General features: G+C 45.4%; 1 protein-coding gene across 2 annotated transcripts in view; it reads right to left on the reverse strand.

The window, feature by feature from the left end:
• Positions 1 to 18,400, reverse strand: part of EPG5 (ectopic P-granules 5 autophagy tethering factor) — a 122,947-nt gene that overhangs the window by 71,128 nt on the left and 33,419 nt on the right. For both annotated transcript variants that reach the window (XR_015732036.1, XM_060690777.2), the window contains exons 11-18: positions 18,054 to 18,211; positions 16,518 to 16,672; positions 14,922 to 15,062; positions 12,993 to 13,160; positions 10,260 to 10,379; positions 7,383 to 7,630; positions 3,538 to 3,678; positions 811 to 955 (exon numbers count right to left, since the gene is read on the reverse strand). Coding sequence is in view for 1 of the 2 variants with exons in the window: in XM_060690777.2 (XP_060546760.2) it covers positions 811 to 955; positions 3,538 to 3,678; positions 7,383 to 7,630; positions 10,260 to 10,379; positions 12,993 to 13,160; positions 14,922 to 15,062; positions 16,518 to 16,672; positions 18,054 to 18,211 (1,276 nt within the window). In the remaining variant the exon portion in view is untranslated. The remainder of the gene's footprint in view (positions 1 to 810; positions 956 to 3,537; positions 3,679 to 7,382; positions 7,631 to 10,259; positions 10,380 to 12,992; positions 13,161 to 14,921; positions 15,063 to 16,517; positions 16,673 to 18,053; positions 18,212 to 18,400) is intronic.

Genomic DNA, 18,400 nt, shown 5'->3' on the forward strand with positions numbered 1-18,400 from the left:
CTCTCCAAACCTGATAAGGTCTGTCGTTGTAAATTCACACTGGAAAGACTGTTTGTCGGGTTGTGAATGAGAGGAATTCACATTAGCTTAATAAAAAGGGGTTTTGTCGGGACAAGGAGTCTGCTTCGTGCTTTTGTGAAGTCTAGGTCAGAACACTGGCCCGTTTTATGACCCTTTTTTGCCACGGTTGTTAAGTGTATCCCAACAGTTGTTAAGGGAATCATGCCGTCATTAAGCAATCCTGGCTTCCCCCATTGACTCTGCTCCCCTAGCAAGTCAGAAACGACAATCCCACCCACCCCACCAGGACACTGCAACCATCGTAAATACATGCCAAGCTCCCATAGACTCATCATGTACTGTGGGGACACTGCAACGGTCGTAAGTATGAGAACTGGTCATAAATCATATTTTTAGTGCTATTGTGAGCACTGTTATGAGCCACGATGGCGCAGTGGTTAAGAGTGCAGTACTTTCAGGCTACTTCTGCTGACTGCCGGCTGCCTGCAATTTGGCAGTTCGATTCTCACCAGGCTCAAGGTTGACTCAGTCTTTCATCCTTCCGAGGTCGGTAAAATGAGGACCCAGATTGTTGGAGGCAGTAGGCTGACTCTGTAAACTGCTTAGAGAGAGCTGTAAAAGCACTGTGAAGTGGTATATAAGTCTAAGTGCTATTGCAGCTTGTAATGGTCATTAACGAATGGTTGTAAGTTGAGGACTACTGTATGCCCGGTTTTTGTGTCCTCCTTATCTGAGTGAAAGCAGAATAAGGATGTTCAGGGACCCCTCGAGGCGCTTCTATTTCCTGACCTGAATCATGGAGTTCAACAGCTTAATGTTTTTGCCGTAACTCGTGCCGGTCAAGTGTTGAGTCACTCGATGGGTCATCTGCTGAGTCATCCCTTGAGGAACGCCGCTGTCCAGCTGAAGGAACTGGTGGAAGAAGGAGAGAAACCTAGGGAAGCCACAAACAAAACGGCCATCTAATTATCCGATCACAGGCAGATGTTTCTCCATTCATATCCCCCAATTGAAATCCTTCCTCTGTTGTGGCTCCGTTACCTGAGCCTGTGTCATCGGCAGGAGAGGACTCCGAGAGCGAAGGAGAGGAGTTGGCAAGGCAATGCCTCCTCTCTGGCAATGCCTTCGGTGCCAGCCGAAGGGCAAGAGATAGGCCGGGGCCAAGCACGTCCACGCAGCCACAGGTGGACAGTAATGAGGGAGATGAGTCTTGGCTGGATCCTCGGCAGCGTCGCAGAGATAAGCGCGCGCAACAGAAGAAGAGGCGTGCCAGAGATTAAGCTGAGTCACACCCCACAGGGTATAAAAGGAAGTGAGCTGGCCATTCAGACTCTATGACGGACAAATCTAACTACTATCGAGTCACATTGCATCTTTGGAAACAACATTATCTGCCTTGGATTTATTTTATGAACTGGACAATTCTTGAACTGTGTGTATTTTGTTTATGAGTAAAGTTCTTGGCAAGCAGCTACTGGGTTGCTGCCAAGCTTCTTATCAGAAGAATTGGTTGTCTGCCAGTTTATTTAACCCCCGGCTGTCTGTTTGTGTGCGTGTGTGAGACAGGGACAGAACACCCTCCATCCAGTGGTGGTATTCGGTTCTATCCGGTTTGGGCAAACCGGTGGCTGTGGGAGGCTCCACCCACCAGCCCGGATGTCATCACGTCCCGTTTTTGATGCTCTGCGCATGTGCGGAAGGCTCTCCACATGCATGCGCACGCTCACATTTGCGAACCGGTAGTGGAGATAAGTAAATACTACCCCTGGCTATCAATATACAGGCAGTCCTCGACTTACGACCATTCGTTCGGTGATCATTCAAAGTTACAAAGGGCACGGGAAAATGTGACTTAGGACCGCTTTTCACTCTTACGACCGTTGCAGCATCCTCAGGATCACGTGGTCAAAATTCATATTTATGACGGATGCGGTGTTCCAGGATCATGGGATCCCTCTTTTGCGACCTTCTGACAAGCAAACTCATGAGGGAATCACTTAACAACCGTTTGACTAATTTAACCATGGCAGTGATTCACTTAACAGCTCCGGCAAGAAAAGTCGTTAAAAAAAAAAAAAGGAACAAACTCACTTCACGAATGTTTCACTTAGCAACACGAAGTTTGGGCTCAATTGTGGTCGTAACTCGAGGACTATCCGTTAAAGAGGTTGACAGTACAGGTAGTCCTCGATTTACAACCACACTTGAGCCCAACATTTCTGTTGCTAAGTGAGACAGTTGTAAAGTAAATTTTGGCCCATTTTACGACCTCTACTGCCCCAGTTGTTAAGTGAATCTCTGCGGCTGTTAAGTTAGTAAGACGATTGTTAAGCGAATCCGCCTTCCCCCGTTGACTTTGCTTGTCGGAAGGTCACAAAAGAGGATCACGTGACCCACCCACCCCGGGACACTGCGACCGTCATAAATACGAATCAGTTGCCAAACATCTTAATTTTAATCACGTGACCATGGGGAGGCTGCAACGGTCGTAAGGGTGCAAAATGGCCATAAGTCACTTTTTTCAGTGCGTGCCACTGTAACTTCGAACACTAACTAAACAAATATTGTAAGTCGAGAACTACCAGGAATATTATTCCGAGGTCTTTTCAGAAGGGTTAGATACCAATGTCATTAAAAAACCAGCCAAACCCAATACAAATTTTTCCCCCCTTTTTCCCCCCCCTCCTCCCTAACCCCCCCTCACCATCCCCTCCCCCCTGTGGCTTCTTCATAATAAAACCCAAATTCATAACAGATTATGTAATACTTTACCATCCCCTTACTCCATCCCCATATACTGACCCTTTCTTTCTAATAATATTATTATATCCCCCTTATACTATACATTTCAAAATGACATTCTACTATAACATTATATAATAACTTGTAATTTAGCATAATAATATTATTATATCTCCCAGTTTAGCGATTTCTGCTCATAATCTACCCTTTTTCTACCCCCCATACATATATCTCTTAAATCAAATCTTTTATGTATATTAATATAACATTTCAAAGCAACCTTCCGCTATAAAACTATATAATAAATCCTAATTTAACATTTATTCAATTCATAGTCTACCCATTTCCTTCACCCCCATCGTTATATCTCTTAACTCAAATCTTTTACATATATTCATATCTAAACGTAATATCCCTTTTCTTAAACTAAACAATCAATAAACTAACCTGTCTCCACCCACTTTCCTACAAGACTACCATACTTAATAATTCGTAATATCTTTATTCTTCTGCCCACACCACTAAAAATATTCCCTTATGTAAATAAAATCCTCTTAAAAAAGACTTTAAGCTTGTAATCCATATGATATCTTCTGTAATGTCTTTCAGCTGGATTGTTAACTCCATCTCCCATGTTAGGGTAACATCACATCCTAATTCCAACAGTATGTTCGGTATCTTCAATTACCATCTGCCCCCATCAATAGCAAATATCTTCATAAAAAAAAAAAACCAGCCAAACCATGATAAAGTTCAAGGTAAATCTGAACTCACTTTTCGTTCTTGAGAAGGTAATAATGGCACGGGTAGAACAGAAGCAACACTTTATCCAGGACGTGAACCACGGTCCTCAAATGTCGCGACTGAACCAGAATGCCCAAATAAGGGATCCCTTCAGCACAGAACTTCTCAATGCTGTCAACATAAATAAAACAAAGTAAGATTTCATTTTGCAGATTCATGGACGCTAAATCCAAGTTAACTGTTCTGACCCAGCCGTAGCAGAAGTAAGAAACGGACTCCTTGTCACGAAAAACCCCTCTTATTTTATTTTTATTTTATTTATTGAATTTGTATACCGCCCTACTCCCGAAGGACTCAGGGCGGTGAACAGCCATGGAATAAAACTTATAAATACAAAATTTAAAATAAATTAAAACAAATTAAATAATTTGGCTGAACAAATTTAAAACCCCAATAGTTTTAAAACCAAATTTAAAATTTCCATATAAAAAGGGGAGAGACTTAGGTCAGGCCGGCTTGATGAAATAGGAAGGTCTTGAGCGCGTGACGGAAGGTACGCAGATCCAGGATCCTCCATATCTCCGGGGGGGGAGCTCGTTCCAGATAGTAGGTGCCCCCACAGAGAAGGTTCTCCCCCTGGGGGCCGCCAGTCGACATTGTTTGGCCGACGGCACCCGGAGGAGCCCCTCTCTATGGGAGCGTACTGGTCGATGGGAGGCTATTGGTGGTAGCAGGCGGTCCCGTAAATAGTCAAGAAGTTTCCTCTTGTGAGTTAATTGCATAATCACCCACCGAAAAGTCCAGGCAAGAGTCCTTCAAGGAGTTAACTGCGGTAACAGACCTTATCAGTTCCTTGTGATAATTTCAAGGCCGGGAGCTCCCAGACGAATGGCTACAAATTAAGTTCTGGCAAGCAGTCTTTGTGGCACGAAACACAATGAGCAAAATCTTCAGAAATACGAACTGTTGTCTCCTACGACAACCGCTCCCCTTTCCTTCTATTTATTCCCCAGCCAGGGAGGGGCCATTCAGTGTCCACGTATGCTTTGCTTCCCGAGTCGACTCCTTGTCCTCCGTTGTTCAACTCTTCTAACTGCTCTGCGCATACGTGCTTCTGGAACAGGCCCCAGCTGTTCTTCCTCCTCACTCATATCAGCCTCCAAAGGCAGCTGCCTCTCCGGTGGCTGGGAAATTTATTTATTTATTTTATTTTATTTAAATTTGTATACCGCCCTTCTCCTGGTGGACTCAGGGCGGTGCACAGCCAAGTAAAAAACATCCAATACAAAATTTAAAAATTTAAAAGAATTATACCCTTTGGCCAAAAATTAAGAACCTTACGACTAAAACCCATTAAACAATTAAAAATCTAATATCTCAAAAATGGAGGGGGGGGGGCTCACGCCAGCCCTGCTTGATGGAAAAGTTTTTAGGGCACGGCGAAAAGCCCGGAGATCTGATATCCTCCGTATCTCCGGGGGCAAATCGTTCCAGAGGGCAGGTGCTGCCACAGAGAAGGCCCTCCCCCTGGGGGTCGCCAGCCGACACTGCTAGCTGACGGCACCCTGAGGAGTCCCTCTCTGTGGGAGCGTACTGGCTGGTGGGAGGCTATGTTGGACCGCCCCGGCTTTCTCTCTCCGCCCAACACAGAGCATCCATCAGTGCCTTCCCCAGACTCCAGCACTGGCCCAAGTTCCTCCCCAACCTACTCATCGTCCGAGTCTGCCGCCAGCTCCGTGGGCAGCTGGCGGGCCACAACACTAGCTCTCACAGATAAGAGGAAGGACTGAGGAATAACACTTAAAACTGGGCTTCCAATTTGGTGTCAGCGTTCCGAGTAACGCAGCTAAAGAAATCAGAACTCCAAGTCAGGAATGTTCCCCACAGAACATGTTTAATGGACACATCCTATCGGCACAGCCAGTGAAAACCAACTCTAAAAAATCCCTGCGGTTACCATGTAGTTGAGAAAGCAAAATGTTTCCTCCCTCAGGTGTCACAGGTCACACTGTCTAATCAACGCAGTGGGCAGGCACTCTCGACCACTTCTGTTCCTCCTCCTATGGCCACCTGTTGGGATGACCTTGGTTCCAGTGGTGGGCTGCAACCATTTTAACAACCGGTTCTGTGAGCATGCACTTTGTGCGTGCATGTGGACCACGCACGCATGCCTAACGCGCTTGCGTGCAGCGTTCAAAATACAGCAATTTGAAACTCAGCTGCTTACCTTCTAAGGCAGCCCCAGTAAGTAGAACAGCGGAGGCACGAAAATCAGCTGTGCTGTGCAAATCAGCTGAGCCAGAAAGAAGGAAATGTAGGACAGGATAGGGCGGGGATCAGCTGATAGTGGGAACTACCGATTCGTGCGAACCGGTCCGAACTGGCAACAGCTTGGTTCCCACAGGAAAGCTATGAGACGATTTTGCTATTTCCCCCTCATCCTCTCCCTCATAGTGTGTGGCAACTATGAAGCAGTACAAGATGGCTTCAGCCAGGTTCAATTCAGAGTTGACACCCGGTTTAAGTTAAGAGGACAGATACTTTCCAACTCCTGGTATCAAACTTCTTCCTTTGCGAGGTCCTCTTCTTTAAGCTAGATAGGAAAATGGATTCTCAGGTGTTCCATCCATCTATCCACCTGCTTGTAATTAATTAGCCCTACATTGTCTTAACTACCATAGTTTCCTATAAAGAGAACTTTTGAGAATTGTAATTCTAAACGAAGAAATGGGAATATTTCAAGCAATCTTTAGCAACAATGGGGGAAAAAAACAAAACACCTCGTTCTGAACTCAATAAAATCAGTAACACAGACGCTCCAACTTGCTAACGTTTGTTCTGATGGTATGAGGCTTCATTGGCAGGTTTTGCCACGGGCGATGAGAAGAACTGTCACTGGGATTGCACCGTCTTGTTTTTTTCAGCCGTAAATTTCCAACCCTGCTCTTTGCTACCCACAGTGAATGGCTCTTAAGCAGATGGCACATTAGGAAGTCACAATGATCCATATTTGTAAAGCAATCCCACAAAAACCACAGGTGATATGCTCGAATGTTGCCGATTGAAAAAGCCACATGAAATTCACAAAGGAAAACCCTTGTAACTAAAGCAGAATTATTTAAAACTAGCTGATAACCTGGGGTTGCCCGGGTATTTATTTATCCCAATCCTGTATTAGACAGGAAAAGGACAGGCTCAACCTTTTGTGGTGAGAATTAGAGACCTAATTGCCCTGGTGATGATCTGAATTAGCAGGCACCTCCCCCGACAACTTGCCCTCTTTGCTTGAAGCTGAGGGCCTAGGATGTTTGGTTGTTGTTTTTTTTAAAGAACCAATCCCCCTTACAGAGGGAGCCCCCTTGTGGAGTACTGTGAAGCCGTTATCATGGCAACTCCACTGTGCTGTACAGTAGAAGCCATTTTAAGGTACAACAGGCTGTATCTTAACAGAACTTGAATCCAAAATGAACAGTATCACTGTCAAAAGTACTGTGATTTGACACTATAGATATAATTCATTCCTTTTCATTTCAGCAGCCCAGGCGTTCCAGAGTTATGCTGGGACACAGACACAGACACAGACACGCACACCAAGGAGTGTTAGAGGTGTCTTACCCCCAAAGTATTTCTTTCCAGAGAGTAAGTCATCTCTGTACCAAGTTTGGTTGAAATTGCTCGAGGTGTTCCAGAGTTATGCTGGAACATACACACACACACACACACACACACTCACAGAGCCATTTTTATATATATAGATCCTGACCATCCCTCACATCTAAACTTAGCCATAAGAAAAAAAGTTATCAGAGTTTCAAAGAAACTACAGATGTGTTTAGGAAACGTGAGTTGCAAGCACGAAGAAAATGAATATTTACCTGTGGCCAACAGAGGACATAGCCAAGGCAAGGTAGCAGCCAATTGGGAGGCTAGATCTGACCGCCTTCAACAGCGGGTGAAAGGTGGGTGAATCGGTCAAGTCAGGTATGGGTGCTGGAGCCCAGTGTCCCTGCACGCCGTAATCGTTCATGTGCAGCTTTAATCTCAAAATCATCCCCCAGGCCCACTGATTAAAGGAGCTTTCTGCGGTCTCGCCATAACGGACAATGCTGGCCAGATAGGAGACCTGGTAAACAGAAGCGACATAACAGAATAATAGAGTTGGAAACGATCTTGGAGGTCTTCAACCTGTGGGGCCCACTACTGATCGGCAGCCTATTTGCAACCGGGCTGCGTGAGTGGCCGGCTGCTGCGTGCACATGTACGCACAGCTCCACTTGTGCATCATGAGATCTCAGGGCCCCACTCGTGTGAACATCACGGGGGCTCAGGGCCCCACTCGTGTGAACGTCACAGGGGCTCAGGGCCCCACTCGTGTGAACGTCACAGGGGCTCAGGGCCCCACTTGTGTGAACGTCACAGAGGCTCAGGGCCCCACTCGTGTGAACGTCACGTGGGCTCAGGGCCCCACTCGTGTGAACGTCACGTGGGCTCAGGGCCCCACCCGTGTGAATTTCACGGGGGCTCAGGGCCCCACCCGTGTGAATGTCACAGGGGCTCAGGGCCCCACTCATGTGAGTGTCACGGGGCCTCACTTGTATGAGCATCGTGGGTGCTTGTAGGCTCACTCGTGCAAGTGTTACAAGCACTCGGGGCCATGCTCACACATGTGCACACGCATGCACCTGCCTCTCCCACAAAACTATCCCCAATTTCTCCCACCCCACCCCCACTCCAGGCCACCAACCCAGAAAGGTTGGGGAACTCTGTTCTAGTCCAACCCTCTGCTAAACCAAGAAAGCCTCTACCATTTCAGACAAATAGTTGTCCGATATTCCTTAGTTCATCTCAACAGAACGTCCTTTACTGGTCAAAGAACTGTCCGGTTGTCAGCCCAAAAGACTGTAAGGAGCTACAGGTAGTCCTCAAATTACGACCATAATTGAGCACAAACTTTCTGTGGCTCAGCGAGACAGTTGTTAAGTGAGTTTTGCCCCATTTTACGATCTTCCTGGCCGCAGTCGTTAAGTGAATCACTGCAGCTGTTAAGTAAAGATCACGGTTGTTAAGTGAACCTGGCTTCCCCATGCTTGTCAGAAGGTCGCAGAAGGAGGAACTAGGGACTCTGCGACCGTCATAAATGTGATCCAGTTGCCAAGTATCTGAATTTTGATCGCGTGACTGTGGGGATGCTGCGACGGTTGTTAAGTATGAAAAAGGGACATTTAAGACACAATGTCTTAAACTAGTTCAGTTTCAATAAAAGAGAATAATTTGTAGTCCAGGGATAAACTGCGGAGCTCTTGAGCTGAGCTTGGTTGTTTTCTTGTAGACGTTTCATTGCCCAATTAGCTAACATCATCAGTGCTAAGTGAATGTGGGATTTTGCTCCCTGTTTATACAGAGTAACTTACACTGCATAAATAGGGAGCAAATCCCATGCTCACCAGCATTGATGATGTTACCTAGTTGGATAATGTCTACAAGAAAAGAAAAAAAAAAGCTCATAGAGAACCAAGTCCATATCTCAGATCAGTTTCTTTTAATTTATGCTTCAGAGTACTGTGAGAACCCATAAAATTGCTCTCTCTCTCTCTCTTTTTTTTTTTTGGCAACTATGTTAAATATGATCTAATATTTATTAGTTAAATATTTATTTATTATTTATTTAGGACCTGAGTACTTACGGGACTACCTGCTGCAACCGATAACCTCCCACCAACCAATACGCTCTCACAGAGTAGGCCTACTCATAGTACCATCATTAAAACAATGTCGTCTAGTAGTTCCAAGGGAGAGAGCCTTCTCTGTAGGGGCACCTACTCTTTGGAACAAAATACCCCCTGGAATACGAATAATCCCAAATCTTCGCACTTTCCCACGTGCCCTGAAGACCTTTCTGTTTCAACAAGCAGGGCTAGCATAAACATCTAAATTCTATGCCAAGGTCTTAGCAGATACACCAAGTTGACTCAATTTATTATTTACTGTTTATATGTGTGTGTGTGTGTGTGTGTGTGTGTGTGTGTGTGTGTGTGTGTGTGTTTTTTTTCTTCTAGCCAGGTTTTCCCTACATAACCAAGGTAGGGAAAACCTGGCTAGAAGAAAAACACACATAAACCCTACGAAGAAGTAAGAAATATATATATTATATGTATATGAAATCTTAATCTGTTCACCACCCTGAGTCCTTCGGGAGAAGGGCAGTATAGAAATTCAATAAATAAATAAATAAATAAATAATTTCAACCAGCAACTAGGAGAGATTCAAAAATTTCCTGACAGTTAGAACAATTTATTTATTTATTTATTTTATTTTATTATATTTCTATACCGCCCTTCTCCTGCGGGACTCAGGGCGGTGTACAGCCAGGATAAAACATAGCATATAAAATTTAAAAACATTTTAAAAAACAATTAAATAATTTTGGCCCGAATTTAAAACAACCCAATTAAAACCGAAATTCGATTAAAAACTAAGAGGGTGGGATCAAGCCAGCCCAGCTAGATGGAACAAGTGTGTCTTCAGGGCCCGACGAAAAGTCCGGATCCAATTAATCCGTGGAACCACTTGCCTCCAGAAGTTGTGAATGCTCCAACACTGGAAGTTTTTAAGATGATGTTGGATAACCCTTTGTTTGAAGTGGTGTAGGGTTTCCTGCCTAAGCAGGGGGTTGGACTAGAAGACCTCCAAGGTCCCTTCCAACTCTGTTACTCCATTCTATTCGATTCTAAAAGCAATGAAAGGGAAGCACCTGCTTGAAGCTCTCCGAGAGGAGTCCGCTGTATGGCTTCTGGGAGAGATACTTCTGGTAAGCTTCCAAGATCATCAACGCAACCTCCGCGTGGACGGCTGGGCTGATGTGAAGGTGACCCTGTTCAAAAAAAAAACATCCAGCTGATTTTTCAAGGCAAGGAGACATTTTCTGTTCCGTGGGGCTACCTAACCATTTGGTAGTTAGGTGGTTGCTCTTTCAAATATCTCGTTTATTTATTTCGGCCACCAAAAACCATTCCAGAAATAGGACACAGGAAGTTCTATGTAACAAATTTATAGGCTGGGTAGGTTTAAACTAAGCCAAAATTACTAGAGAAAAATCATTTGTTAAGCCTTGTGTGTTTCAAAGAATCATTCTCGGGTATATTCTTTTCAACTGAAAGCAATCTTAGAAGGTAAGACTGTTGACTGGTAAATCCCATAGAATGGCATTATTCAAACCCAGCAACTTTAAGATGCCTGGACTTCATGGTGGGGGGGGGAGAAGTGGGGGAGAGAGGGGAGGGGACATAGCAATAGCAATAGTACTTAGACTTATATACGGCTTCATAGTGCTTTACAGCCCTCTCTAAGAGATTTACAGAGTCAGCATATTGCCCCCAACAATCTGGATCCTCAGGGGAGGTGGAGGTTAGAGGAGAGGGGACCTATGGGAGGGGGAGGGGTGGGGAGGAAAGGAGAGGAAAAGAGAGGGAAGGGGACCTAAGGGATGGGAGAAAGTAGATGAAAGGAGACCTAGAAGAGGGGAGGGGAAGGGGACCTGGGGGGAGGGGAGAGGAGAGAGGAAGAGAGGGAGAGGAGACCTAGGTTAGAGGAGACCTAGGTTAGGGAAGACCTAGGGGAGGGGAAGGGAAGGGAGAGGAGACCTCGGTTAGGGGAGACCTAGGGGAGGGGAGAGGAGACCTAGGTTAGGGGAGACCTAGGGGAGATCTAGGGGAGGGGAAGGAAAGGGAGAGGAGACCTCGGTTAGGGGAGACCTAGGGGAGGGGAGAGGAGACCTAGGTTAGGGGAGACCTAGGTTAGGGGAGACCTAGGGGAGACCTAGGGGAGGGGAAGGAAAGGGAGAGGAGACCTCGGTTAGGGGAGACCTAGGGGAGGGGATAGGAGAAACCACCTAGGTTAGGGGAGACCTAGGGGAGGGGAGAGGAGAGCTACGTTAGGGAAGACCTAGGGGAGGGGAGAGGAGACCTAGGGGAGGGGAGAGGAGACCTAGGTTAGGGGAGACCTAGGGGAGGGGAGAGGAGACCTAGGTTAGGGGAGACCTAGGGGAGGGGAGAGGAGACCTAGGTTAGGGAGGACCTAGGGGAGGGGAGAGGAGACCTAGGTTAGGGGAGACCTAGGGGAGGGGAGAGGAGACCTAGGTTAGGGGAGACCTAGGGGAGATCTAGGGGAGGGGAAGGAAAGGGAGAGGAGACCTCGGTTAGGGGAGACCTAGGGGAGGGGAGAGGAGACCTAGGTTAGGGGAGACCTAGGTTAGGGGAGACCTAGGGGAGACCTAGGGGAGGGGAAGGAAAGGGAGAGGAGACCTAGGTTAGGGGAGACCTAGGGGAGGGGATAGGAGAAACCACCTAGGTTAGGAGAGACCTAGGGGAGGGGAGAGGAGAGCTACATTAGGGAAGACCTAGGGGAGGGGAGAGGAGACCTAGGGGAGGGGAGAGGAGACCTAGGTTAGGGGAGACCTAGGGGAGGGAGAGGAGACCTAGGTTACGGGAGACCTAGGGGAGGGGAGAGGAGACCTAGGTTAGGGAGGACCTAGGGGAGGGGAGAGGAGACCTAGGTTAGGGGAGACCTAGGGGAGGGGAGGGGAGACCTAGGTTAGGGGAGACCTAGGGGAGGGGAGAGGAGAGCTAGGTTAGGGGAGACCTAGGGGAGGGGAGAGGAGACCTAGGTTAGGGGAGACCTAGGGGAGGGGAGAGGAGACCTAGGTTAGGGAAGACCTAGGGGAGGGGAGAGGAGAGCTAGGTTAGGGGAGACCTAGGGGAGGGGAGAGGAGAGCTAGGTTAGGGGAGACCTAGGGGAGGGGAGAGGAGACCTAGGTTAGGGGAGACCTAGGGGAGGGGAGAGGAGACCTAGGTTAGGGGAGACCTAGGGGAGGAGATAGGAGAAACCACCTAGGTTAGGGGAGACCTAGGGGAGGGGAGGGGAGAGGAAGAGTGGGGAGAGGAGACCTAGGTTAGGGGAGACTAGAGGAGAGGAGAGGAGAGGAGAGGAGAGGAGAGGAGAGGAGAGGAGAGGAGAGGAGAGGAGAGGAGAGGAGAGGAGAGACCTAGGTTAAGGGAGACCTAAGGAGAGGAGGAGAGGAGAGAGGAGACCTAGGTTAGGGGAGACTTAGGGGAGGGGAGGAGAGAGGAGAGGAGGAGAGGGGAGAGGATATCTAGGGGAGGAGAGGGGAGGGGCGACCTAGGGGAGGGGAGGAGAGGAGAGGGGGGAGGGGAGGGGAAGGGAGGGGAGGGGAGGGGAGACCTAGGGGAGAGGAGAGGAGAGGAGAGAAATGCTGGGATTCCGGTGTTCACTCACTTTGGTTTTCTTCCTGCAAACATTTCACTACCAAATTAAGGATAACACTTGAAATGATTGACGGGAAACATTTGCAGGAGAACTAAGCTCAGAGAATGCCAAGAGCCCAACATTTCAACCCTGAACTCACACAGAGGCTCTGCTATTGCTAAAAGAAAAGCTGCCTGCTTCACGAACTAAAGTTGATACACACGTGTTGGTCGCCGGGGCCCCAGTTCATCTCTTCCAGGATGATGCAAGAGAGTTTATTTTCGACTTCGGTCAGACTGTGATTCAGAAGCCAGTCACGGATCAAGGCGACCTCGGAAGCCGACGGTTCCCAGAGAAGCATTGGCAGCTCTTTAAACAAATAGAGAGTCACCTGACAAGATTAAAAACGATGGAGACAAACGTGAGGACAGAATTGCGTGGAGTTATGAAGGTGATCTTGAAAGGCATGGTCACTAAACCTCAATCAGAAGTTAATGACACCCAATCAATGTATGGGTTGGCTAAAACTTATTTAAGGCACTTTCTTATTTTGTGATGCTTAGAAGGAAGACACCTACCTAATGGATCAGAGCCAGGAAGAAAAGATTAAAGGTAGATAGATAGAATAGATAAACAAGTCACTGTTTGTATATTTGTATATATGTGTTTATATAATCACATGTATTTAGTATGTTAGTGTAACTGTGGATGGAAAATGTAAATTTTATGAGTGAGAAAATCTGTGTATTTTCTCTTTTTCTTGTTAATATTTTTAAATTCAATAAAGTTTGTTTTTTAAAATAAAAAAAAAGAAAGAAAGAAAAAATTAAATGTACAAGCTGCTCCATTTTCCAAATGATAGAAAAGTTATCCTCCTACCTGGCAGGGAGCCAGATTACTTTGAAGGGCTGCTTACATCGATTCAACCCGCCGTAGTGGGGAGGCGGGGAATGTGACGTGTTCTCCTGTCCTAAAATGGTCCTCCTGGTGGGACCAAGAAGGGCCTTCTTCGTGGTGGCTCCCCTCCCTGTGGAACATCATCCCTGCCAGTAAATAATACTGGCCCCCACTTTGACACTCTCCAAAAGGCCCTGAAGACATGGTTTTGCCAGCCATGCTGGGGACCCCGGGGTGATACCGAGCCCATTGAGTGGTTGGTCTGATTGTTGCCACTGGTGGGTCATGATTTATTTGGTTTTATAGAGGGGTTTTATTTCAAGGAAGGGAGGGAGGAAGGAAGGAAAGAAGGAAGGAAGGAATATAGGGAAGGAAGGAAGGAAGGAAGGAAGGAAGGAAGGAAGGAAGGAAGGAAGGAAGGAAGGAAGGAAGGAAGGAAGGAAAAGAAAAACAGAGAGATGGAGGGAGGGAAGGAAAGTTAAAAGAAAGAGGGAGGGAGGGAGGAAGGAAAGTAAAAGAGGGAGGGAGGGAGGAAGAAGAAGGTTAAAGAAAGTGGGAGGGAGGGAAGGAAAAGAAAAACAAAGGGATGGAGGGAGGGAAGGAAAGTTAAAAAGAGGAAGGAAGGAAGGAAGGAAGGAAAGAAGGAAAGTAAAACAAAGAGGGAGGGAGGGAGAAAGGAAAGAAAAGAAAAACAAAGGGATGGAGGGAGAGAAGGAAAGTTAAAAGAAAGGGAGAGAGGAAGGGAGGAAGGAAGGTAAGAAGGAAAGTAAAACAAAAGGGAGGGAGGGAAGGAGGGAGGAAGGAAGGAAGAAGGAAGGAAGGAAAAGAAAAACAAAGGGATGGAGGGAGGGAAGGAAAGTTAAAAGAAAGAGGGAGAGAGGAAGGGAGGAAGGAAGGTAAGAAGGAAAGTAAAACAAAAGGGAGGGAGGGAAGGAGGGAGGAAGGAAGGAAGAAGGAAGGAAGGAAAAGAAAAACAAAGGGATGGAGGGAGGGAAGGAAAGTTAAAAGAAAGAGGGAGAGAGGAAGGGAGGAAAGAAAGTAAAATGGAGGGAGGGAGGAAGGGAGGAAGGGAGGGAGGGAGGGAAGGAAGGAAGGAAGGAAGGAAGGAAGGAAGGAAGGAAGGAAGGAAGGAAGGAAGGAAGGAAGGAAAAAGAAAAAGAGAGGGAGGAATTCTTGGGTGTTGGCACAAAATTTTCCTTTTAGATGGGCTTTGAGTTCATTTGTAGTTTCGCTCAAAGATTTGGGCCACTCTTACCATGCCGACACTTTCAATGGTCTCCCTGACTCGATCCAGCAGGACAGAAATCATATTTGTGTGGACAGCCGTTATAGCAGCCAGGAGCTCTCGGCCAACTTTGGAAAAAGTTTCTCGGGTGGAAAGGCTGACATAAGATACCTGAGGGGAGATTTAAAAAAAAAAAAAGATTATTCCAGAAACACAGCCCTTCCACAAACTGTAACCAAGACTTAATGCCCTTCTCAACAGCTTTTACTTCGACTCACACATTATGAACTAAGGATTCATCATGTGCGAGTCTGCATTTATTTCAGGCTTGGGGACCACAGTGGACCTGACAAGTGACATGATGATTGACACTGTGGAGGACTGGGGAATGATTAAGGATAGGTCCCGCCTTAGCTATGAAACCTGTCTAGGAGACTTTGGGCCAATCGCCACTAGACTGTGAGTTCTAGTCCCGCCTTAGCCATAAAAGCCGCTGGGTGATTTTGGGCCAATCAGCAGGAGACTGTGAGTTCTTGTCCCCACCTTAGGCCTGAAAATTGGCTGGGGGACATTAGGCCAGTCCCTTTCTCTCAGCCCAACCCACCTCACAGGGTTGTTGTTATGGGGAAAGAGAAAGAAGTTGTGTTGAATACAGAAATAGCACTGAGACTTCTATACTGCCCTCACAGTGTTTTATAGCCCTCTCTAAGCGGTTTACAGAGCACATTGGCCCCACCCAATAATATGGGTCCTCATTTTACTGACCTCGGAAGGATGGAAGGTTCACTGCCTTGAGTTATTGGTAAAAATAATAAAGGCAGGATAGAAATAAAATAAAATAAAATAAAATAAAAATAAAAATAAAAATAAAAATAAAAATAAAAATAAAAATAAAAATAAAAATAAAAATAAAAATAAAAATAAAATAAAATAAAATAAAATAAAATAAAATAAAATAAAATAAAATAAAATGAAATGAAATGAAATAAAAAATAAAATAAAATAAAATAATAAAATAAAAAAATGAAGTGAAATGAAATGAAATGAAATAAAATAAAATAAAATAAAATAAAATAAAATAAAATAATAAAATAAAATAAAATAAAATAAAATAAAATAAAATAAAATAAAATAAAATAAATTTAACATAAAAATAAAAATAAAAATAAAAATCCCGGTTAATGGTGGAGGGGGGGATCCCAGATTCACAGCAGTGACAGTAACGATGAGGGGGAGGCCAACCCAATGAAATGGAATGGAATAAAAAATGTAAAATAAGATAAAATATAAAGTATAAAGTATACAATAAAGTATAAAATAAAAAATAAAATAAAATAAAATATAAAATTAAAATTAAAATATCATCTCTATTGCTTTAAGTTTGGTGGGCTTCAACTCCCAGAATTCCCTAGCCAGCATGGCTGGCTGGGGAATTCTGGGAGTTGGAAGTCCACAGGTCTTAAAGTTGCCATGGTTGGATACCCCTAACTTAGGACCACCTCAACCTAGGGAAACATCGCACCGCATCCTTCTTAGCACTGCCACCTTGGTCTAGCAACCCCAAGCCCTGAAAATGCTCTCAGGAAAGCATCCCACCCACCTCCCCACCGCCTCCTTCTTGCTCACCTCGTAGATCTCCAGCACCACCACTTTCACGAAGTCCTCATCAACGTCCTCCCGTTTGGTCTGGGCCATCTGGGCGAAGGTAGTCAACAGGCAGATCTCCTCGGAGCTGTTCATTGATTGTAGGTAGCACTCAAAGGTCTCCAGGTTGGCCGGATCTGTTGGCGGCACCAAAGCTAGGTTTTTAATTTCTTTTCCTCGTGGTTATGTCCAGTCCATTTAGTGTCCACAGGAATCTATGGCTTCCAACTTTCTTTGGTACGGATATAAATAATAAATACATCCAGCTCTTACTCTAAACTTAATAATACGTCTACATTAATTCTGAAATCCCATATAAGCCAGTTTAGATCTAGGGTTAAGACGCCAGGTTAGAAACAGTAGACTGTATAGGTAGTCCTCAATACGTACGACCATAATTGAGCCCTAAATTTCTGTTGTTAAGTGAGACATTTATTAAGTGATCATATGACGAGCCTAAATTTCTGTTGTTGAGACATTTATTAAGTGAACTTATGACCACAATCGAGCCCTAAATTTCTGTTAAGTGAGACATTTATTAAGTGAATATATGACAATAGAGCCCTAAATTTCTGTTGTTAAGTGAGACATTTATTAAGTGAGCTTACAACCACAATTGAGCCCTATATTTCTATTGTCAAGTGAGACATTTATTACATGAGCTTTGCCCCATTTTACGACCTTTCCTGCCACAGATGTTAAGTGAATCACTGCAATTGATAAGTTGGTAACCAGTTGTTCAGTGGCTTCCCCACTGATTTTGCCTTTGTCAAAAGGTTGCAAAAGGGGATCATGTGACCTTGGCACACAGCAGGGGTCATAAGTAGGAATCAGTTGCCAAGCCTCTGAATTTTGATCACATGATCGTGGAGTTGCTACAAAGATCATTAAGTATGAAAAATGGTGAGGTAAAATAAAGTAAAAATGCAATTAAAAAGTTAAAAAAAAGTGAGAAAGGCCGAAAAATAATGTTTTAAAAGTCAAAATCAAAAATCAAAATTCATAAAAAATTGTCAGTCGTCGTAACTTTGAACGGCCACTAAATGAACTGTTGTAATTCGAGGACTGCCTATATTGGCCTTGAACATCCAAAACATGCACCAAAAGCCTGTGGGCCCCCAAATCTGGGCTTGGAAGAGAGGCCTTGCCAGTGGTGAAATCCAATTTTTTTTTACTACCGGTTCTGTGGGCATGGGTTGCTGGGCGTGGTTAGGTTTGATGGGCGTGGCTTGGTGGGCATGGCAAGGGAAGGATACTGCAAAATCTCCATTCCCACCCCACTCCAGGGGAAAGGATATTGCCAAATCTCCATTCCCACCCCACTCCAGGGGGAAGGATATTGCCAAATCTCCATTCCCACCCCACTCTGGGACCAGCCAGAGGTGGTATTTGCCGGTTCTCCGAACTACTCAAAATTTGTGTTACCGGTTCTCCAGAACCTGTCAGAACCTGCTGGATTTCACCCCTGGGCCTTGTCCAAGCGCTTCCACCCAAGAAGGATAAAGAAAGAAGGGAAACCTTTGAGTTTCTGCTTGCACTCAGCCAGCTGCATGGTGGAACTGAACTTCTCCAGATCTTCGCTTTCATCACAGTGCATGATGGAGAAGAGCTTCCAAAGCATGTCGCTGGACACTGTCCCGTAAGGCATCTCAGACATGAAGAGCCAGACTCCTAGTCTGCAGGGAGTTGAAAGCCAACAAGGAAATGCTTGTTTATTACAATAACCTCTAATAAAGGCTGCATTAATGGAGCGATAGAATCAAGATGGCATGAAGTGTTAATTCCACTTTATAATGCCTTGGCAAGGCCACACTTGGAATACTGCATCCAGTTTTGGTCGCCACGATGTAGTAATAGCAATAGCA

Source organism: Pantherophis guttatus, chromosome 2, assembly GCF_059756535.1.
Source record: "Pantherophis guttatus breed Tessera chromosome 2, ASM5975653v1, whole genome shotgun sequence".
Classification (NCBI taxonomy): Eukaryota; Metazoa; Chordata; class Lepidosauria; order Squamata; family Colubridae; genus Pantherophis; species Pantherophis guttatus.